This window comes from Borostomias antarcticus, assembly GCF_949987555.1.
Source record: "Borostomias antarcticus genome assembly, chromosome: 8".
Taxonomy (NCBI): Eukaryota; Metazoa; Chordata; class Actinopteri; order Stomiiformes; family Stomiidae; genus Borostomias; species Borostomias antarcticus.
The window spans coordinates 25,565,960-25,573,853 of record NC_140241.1 but is presented as its reverse complement, the minus strand read 5'-3'; the positions used below and the strand labels follow the sequence as shown (position 1 = coordinate 25,573,853).

The 7,894-nt window shown below is 48.4% G+C and overlaps 1 protein-coding gene across 1 annotated transcript in view; it reads left to right on the top strand.

The window, feature by feature from the left end:
- Positions 1-2,908: 2,908 nt before the first annotated feature.
- nsmfa (NMDA receptor synaptonuclear signaling and neuronal migration factor a) overlaps positions 2,909-7,894 on the top strand; it is a gene marked incomplete at both ends in the record, with an annotated part of 27,654 nt that continues 22,668 nt past the window's right edge. Inside the window, 1 exon segment of the mRNA XM_084441911.1 lies at positions 2,909-2,979. Within this exon segment, the coding sequence (XP_084298037.1) occupies positions 2,909-2,979 (71 nt within the window).

The following is a 7,894-nucleotide window of genomic DNA, read 5'->3' as shown; positions in this document are numbered from 1 at the left end:
AAAATACACACCCGTACAGCACCACACTTCATGTAGACTGGAAATCAATAAAAATGCAGGGCTTTGTTTTCTTTTATCGTTCATTCACGGCGTGTGAACGGGGCGGCTGTATAGCTCAGGAGGTAGAGCGGATTGTCCAATGATTGTAGGGTCTTGTAGGCAAGATACTGAACCCCAAATTGCTCCCAATGAGCAGATTAGTGCCTTGCATGGCAGCTGCCGCCATTGGTGTGTGAATGAGAGGCCTTCATTGTAAAGTGCTTTGGATAAAAGTGCAGTCCATTTACCATTCATCTTCATTTTCTCTCTCTCACACTCTTATTCTGAAGAGATTGATTTTGGCTTGCTTTCTATCCTGCACCTCGTCTTCTGTAAGTCCATTCATGCACATATTTTCTGCTCCTCTCACAATGACTCCTGGGAGGTCCATCACAGTGTTATGAGGGATGAGACACTGACCTTGGCGCGTGTTAAGAGCTCTGTACAGTGAGATTGAGCTGCAATGCCTGGCTGAGCCCCCTCACCCATTAAAACCTACCAGGACTGTCCATTTCCTTGGGGACAGCCGGACTGGGCAGCACTGGGGGAAGTAGATATCCCACGGGTATGTGTACGTCTCTGAGAGATATCAGTCCTATACATCTCCCGTCAGCACCATGCAAAGCTACTTGTCTTGAGTCTTTCAGACCCTGTTTGAGTGCTCTCTGATCTAACATGGTTGGATAGGTAATCTCTGATCTAACATGGTTGGATAGGTAATCTCTGATCTAACATGATTGGATAGAATAGGATTATTTGTGCTCCATCAAAAACCTGTTGCCAATCTAGTATGATCAGATCAGGGATTTCTCAGAGGAATGGAGAAAAGAAGGATACATTTTAGGAAGATTGAAATGAGGTCCCAGACCTGTGTGTTCAGGACCATGGACAGCTACCAGTCATCTGTGTGCCGTTTCAGTACCATGGAGAGCGACTCGCATGTTCTCTGAGCGTGACTCCTTGAGGAGTGTGTGGCCAGCGGCTTCTAGACCATCTTCTTCACATAGGAGCTCTTATAGAGCCTGAAATTCTGGAAAATGGCAGCATGGTTTTCCTGAGCGTGGTTTTCCTGAGATTTCCTTATTGATGAGGGAGAGTCCAGATGCCCTAGTGGTCAGTGGGGCTGGTCAGGCTATGGGAGCAGCAAGTCTATCTGTAATCAGCACGGGCCGCGATATCAATCAGCTGTTTCAGCAGTCGGACACAGATTGCTTCACAAGGTCAGAGGAGACAGGGATATCTCAGACCTGGGAAGGCCCTAGGGGGTAAGACACTGGCGTTTATGAGCGGCTGAACTGAGCCTGACTGGTTTCTCGCGTCCTCCCCTCTTCTCCTCATCTCTTTGGTTTCCCCTGCTTTATCGCGTCGTCCATTTTCAATTTGCCGTGTACTCAAATGTTTGTCATCATGCACACGCATAATCGGGATACACACTCTCTCTCGCGCGCACACACACACACACAGTGCACGCACCCTGGAGTTTTCTCCATTGTGTTGACAGCAGAATCCCTGCCGCACCCCCACTCTGCCGTCCCCTCACCCCCGCCGTCTCTCTCCTTCCCCATCAGTCCCCTCCCCTCTCTTTAGTGTGTGGAGCCACGCTGTCCTGTCGCTCCTCCATTCATTCATTCATCCCTCCCTGCTCACCCTCCTTCATCTGTAGTCTGTCCACACGCGATCAGTCGCCTCACAACTGCCTGGAATTATTTACTGCTTAACTGCCTCCAGCCCATGGCCGGGCCAGCACCGGGTGCTTTGTTTTATTTATCGATCTCTATCCCTTTTGTCTTCATAAGTGTGTGTGTGTGTGTGTGTGTCTGTGTCTGTGTATGGGTGGGTGGGCGCGTACCTGATGGTGTGTGTAGCCTATGTGAGTCACTGTCTGACCGCGAGTCTTTCTTCCACTCAGACACACGGCGACGCGCGCACGTGCTCGCACGTGCGCACGAGACACAAAGCCCAAGGGCATCCAGCTCGTTCAGTTTTGATTAGTGAATTGATTGATTGATTGATTCAGTATGTGAAGCCTAATGACCCATTACTAGCTACTTTGTCCTCAGTCTGTGTTTATTTACTGCCTGCCAGTGTGTGTGTGTGTGTGTGTGTGTGTGTGTGTGTGTGTATGTGTATGTGTGTGCGCGTGTGTGTAGACATCACGCAATCAGCTGACTGCACACAATCACCTCATTCTATCACCTTTTACTCTTTGTGTGGAAATGATGTCCAAACATGATGGATAGGCTATAACAATTCAATTAACCATTTTTGCATCTTACAGAGGCTACACAACACATTCCTCACCACAGGATTCTTATATGGTGCTGTCTCATTCCTCCACCCCTGCCCTCCTGTAAGCCTACATGCACACACACACACACACACACACACACACACACACAAACACACCTGATGATCATGAACCACCACGAGTCCGAGGCACCCGTCCCCCATCCATTTTCTTTGGTCCAGATCAATGAGAGAGAGAGAGAGAGAGAGCGAGAGAGAGAGAAAGAGCGAGAGAGAGAGAGAGAGAGAGAGAGAGAGAGAGAGAGAGAAATCAGAGCGTGTCTGTGTGCATTCTTTCTGTACAAGTTGACAGCCAGTGCGCATCTACCCCACACGCACGTAGGCTACTCTGAATACATCAGTAAGGGGAGGCAGACGTTTGAGGCTCACCTTGGCTTTCTGGCATTATCTAACCACGAGCATGCGGACCTGAAAACACCAGAATCCCTGCTACCGTGGATTGTCCAGAACCGTAGTCTTTCCTGGATTTCCTTCGACCGTCTAGTGTTTTCTCGACGCATTTCCCTCATCCTTTGGTCTTTGGAATGAGCTGTTTTCCTGACCGCGTCGTCTCCATGCCAGCATGGGAACTGCCGTGTCCAAACGGAAGAATTTAAGAAACGATGCGATATCTTCAGTGGCAGCAAAAGTTAGGTGAGTGCCCCCCAACCAGAATGGCATCGTCTTTAGCGTTAATAGTGCAGTCAACATTGAAATATTTGCAGTTACAAATTGTGTCATAACTCTGTTATTTTTTGCCTTTACCAAAGATAAGTTATTACTCATTAATGACGCGTAATTACGCGTTTATTAATGAATGGGAATCGTTCCTGCTACTCACTATAATTCCTACCGAGAGAGGAGGATCGACATCTCTCGCCCGCCGCTGCGTCTGCTGCCAGCCAGGTACATGACTGGGTTTCATAAAGAGCGACGGGATTACACAGTTTAGGCTATTGGTAGAGGCCAGGGTGTCCGAAGTATCTTTTTTTGTTCAGCCGTCTGTCGCACATCTGGCGCATGCAGACTTGGCTCTTCTCCGAGCTAGAGCGTTATCACGCGAGTTAAACTAAACCACTTCATTCTGCGTAACATGGTGTGGTTCATATTTGGTTCCTAAAGCGCACCAGTCGGATACGACATAAGCCTTTAGTGAAATTCAACAACGCAGATTCTGGACTAGACTATCGGCTAAAGCGACGCATGTTGAATGAGACAGTCTCTCCCCAAAACACTAAATGCTCATTTTGCACAAAATGAATAGGCATACAAGTCCATTAACAGTTTACCACAGTCATTATCGAGAAACAAAGGGGGGTTCGATTGTACATTTTATCCGGTCTCCGAGGAACGCACGCTCCCAGCGGGCAAATTATCTAACTATCAATTTATCAATAAGACGCAATTGACTCAGCCGCCTCTGGTGATCACCAGTCAGGGTGAGTTACGCGCCGGCGTTGCAGAGGGCAACAAAATGCCCATAACGCCACGGTTAATTCATTCAGTAACGAAAGCAAATGCTTCTGTTTGGCAGACGTCTAGGGCCATACGACTGGCTTAATGACTCAATCGCGCTAAACCATTCTCACATTTAAGTAACTGTTAACACGTGTAGTAAGTCTTTCTGGCGGACTCGAGCTACTTTCAGGCAGCACTGTAGCTTTTCGTGTACATGCAGGTCCGGTTATCCCTCCCTGCTGCCCAGACAGAATAGCCCAGACCCGCAGTTTCTTCAAGCCATTCCATCTGGCGGTGGGTTCCAGAGATGAATGGGTCGGGTCTAGTGTCTGGTCCCTTTCCTCCGCACCGTTAGGAAACGAAGGACCGTACAGCAGGTAAAATGGGACAGGACAGGCTTTGCTTTTCACGGGGATCGATCAATGATTTAGAACCTTGAAAAAAATGGGAAAAAGGGGAGAGGAGTCCCTTTTAATAGAGGTCACTGAAACGACCTTGACATCCACGTGTAGGCTTGACTGCATCGATGAGTGTTGGAATGTTCTTAATTCATCGTGTGTGTGAGAGAGACCTTGATGAGCAGTGTGTGTGTGTGTGTGTGTGTGTGTGTGTGTGTGTGTGTGTGTGTGTGTGTGTGTGTGTGTGTGTGTGTGTGTGTGTGAGAGAGAGCGAGAGACCTCTGGATGTGCACCCCAGAGTGCGACAGGCTGCTTTGCACACTAATCACACAAAGGGCTATGACGACAGAAAGACCCTGCTACGACCCTGTAGTATACTGATATCATGCAGCAGACACACACACACACACACACACACACATGCACACACACACTATTTCCACCATCTGATATGTTTGTACAGGCACAGTAGACCCTTGAGGCTGGCTTCATTCAGCCTCAGCCTCGACTCTACTGTATCACCTCTGAATCACATACACTATTCATCAGCCTCCTCTCACCTGTTCAGCTCATGAATGCAGGATCGTAAACAGTACAGCACACACACACACACACACACACACACAGGCTCACACATCCTGTGTCTGTGTTTTGCAGAATGTGTCTGTGAGGATTGGTATTCAACGCTGTGGCCACATAAAGCCATTTGGTGTCAGGATCTGTGGGCTGAATGTGCTCTACACACACACACACACATGCACACACACACACACACACACATACACACACACACTGCTGTACTGTCCTGCTGGTTCACCGAGCCCTGTTCTTCCGTTGATCCATCCATCCTCCTATCCTGTCCTCCTTCTCTTCGTCCACCCTCCTGTCCCCTCCTCTCTCCTCCCCTCCTCTCTCCTCCCATCCTGCTCTACTCCCAGAGGTCTGTCTGAAGGGCAGTCTGGGTCCTAGCGCCCTGGGAGCATTTTCCCTCTGTCTCTCTCTCTCTCTCTCCCTCTGTCTCTCTCCCTCCCTCTGTCTCTCTCTCTCTGTCTCTCTCTCTCTCCCTCTCTCTCTCTCTCTCTCTCTCTCTCTCTCTCTGTCTCTCTCTATAATCTCCCCCCCCTCTCTTCCCCACTCATCTCTGAGAGTTTTTTGCACCATCACCTGTGCGTCCAGGGGCGGCACATTCCCTAGGCAAACAAGGCAATTGCCTAGGGCGCCGAGGCACTAGGGGCGCACAAATCTCCGCTAGCCCCCCCCCCCCCCCCTATTTTGCCTAGGGCGGCCAATCGCCTTCCGCCGGGCCTGTGTCCGTCCCTGTCTATCCTGATAGTGCACCAGATCCATCTCCTCACATCACCTCAGCTCAATTCCCGTCTTGGACCGTCTTCACTGACTGACGCGCCAGATGGTTTGCTTCGCATAACCGTCTGGGAACTCTCCATTGGAAACTCTTTGGGCAGGCACTTTCAAAAATACTTGCAAGGTAATTAGATGAACCACCTGAAGAAAAATCGGAAAAGGTCTATCGCGTGCTAACTTTAACCGCTCCTTGCTGTCATAAACTCGCCCAGCGTAGCTGTTTGTATTTCAAATTCCTCTGAACCAACGCTGAATCGGGCCTAATTTTGCTGACTATAGACTATAAAATGAATAAAATAATGCCGATCCGTTTCTGCCAAGCCTGGTGATAATACTGCCTAGACTGGGGATAATACTACCTAGACTGGTGATAATACTGCCTACTGTAGACTGGTGATAATACTGCCTAGACTGGTGATAATACTGCCTAGACTGGTGATAATACTGCCTAGACTGGTGATAATACTGCCTAGACTGGTGATAATGGCAAACCGTTTGCTGACTATAATAACCGTTTGGCACGCAGACTGTGGGGAGTGTTTCTTACTTATTTTTATCTCGAGTGAAGCTCATGACATTGCACGCGTCGCTTTGGTCGGTGTGTGTGAATTAGTGATGAAGCACCCTCATGGCTCGTGCATGAATCATTCATCAATAGCTAATTTTACGCATGATCCTTGGCGAAGATACAGAAAAACAGATATGCATTGGCAAAAATAGAATATTGTCAAAATTATTCATTATTAATTATTATTTTTGGAGGCCCCCAAAAAATGTCACAAATCTTTATTTTTTCAGGGGAGCTCATGCCTTATTAAGGGGAGCCAAGCCCCTCCTAGCTCCCCCATAGTTTGCACTATACTGTATGTATAACCTATAGCCCCCCTCAGACCCTGTCATCTCCTCAGTCTCACCCCGGTGTGAGAGTACCCTTGTGCTTATGGACCATATGGCTGAGCTCCCCAGTTGGGCAGGCTGGCGTCTGGTTGATGGATGAGGCCGGCTGAGCTCATCCACAGTGGCGAGGCCTCTCTCTGCCTGACTCGCCTGCCTGCCAAGTCAGCGCCAGTAAACGCCTGGAGACGCTCACCTTGCTAAAGAGCTCTGCCCGCTGGGGGCTGATCAAACGCCTGCCACTGGTCTATACACACACACACACACACACACACACACACACACATGCATGTGCCAAGCACCTCCGGCCACTGGGCTGAGCAACCAGTGTGTGTGTGTGTGTGTCAGGGCTAGACTGGGACAAAAATTAGGCCCTGCCATGTGGCTCAGACCAGCCCACCACAATCGGTCGGACACTGCCCATCAACATCCTGGCAGTCTGTTCAATGCAAATCTACCATTCATGAAAACCCCTATAGGATTTTTTCAGGAGGGGTGGTAGGCCCCCCGAAACTACTAGTGTTGTCTGTTGCGGGGCGAGCATGTCACGGATACATGGTGTCAACAGTGTCGTCATAGACGTAAGGTGTTTATCTTAAAGTGCATTTCTCTACACTGAGCTGAAATGAAACCAGTGCACATAACTGCAAAAAATAAAAACATATTACTAGAGAAAATAACATTTAAACAGCTGAATGCTAAACAGCTGAAAAGAAATTGCAAAAGCATTGCTGAAAATGCATAGGGAATGGGGGGAAATGGGAACTAACAGTCCACAACACAGATTCAAGATGTTAACCTAAAATGTAGACTATGCCCTACATTTGTAGTTACTAACATCAGAATACATGGACTCTAAGCTGTGGTTACATTACTTACAACAGAAACATCTCTCACTCCCAGTCAGAAAATGTCCAATAGCCGCAATGCTAATTTTCGCTATGTTAAACTCCATTGATTTATGCTAAAATTTGTATATTTTCTGGCTTTTGGGGTCTTAGAGAGGGGCGGGGGGTCCCGTTGGGGGGGCGGGCCACCCCTTCAAAGCATTGGGAGGGGAAACTCTGGCGGCTATCATCCTTAGCCTATGTCATTGCATCAGACGATCAAGCTCCCAAATTCCCTGGCTAGTTAGCTACAGCTGCTTACCTCTTTAGCTGCTGTATCCTCTGTATCCTCCACCTCCACTGTCTGACTCAACGTCAGACTCTGTGTCGCTAGTGTCAGATGACCAGGCCCCCAGGATTCGAAATCTAAAGTGAAGCCATTTTGAACCGCGCCATCTATGAAAAAAACGCGTCACTGATACCTTTGACATGCACAGTCAAAGGTAACAATGATGCGTTCTTGTAGTCCACGAACAGATTGCGTTCATGGCTCTCCCCACTCTGAGTTAGCGATGAAAAGCAGCTTGCTTATTAATCTACTTTCGTCAAATATATCCGTTGGAAAACATC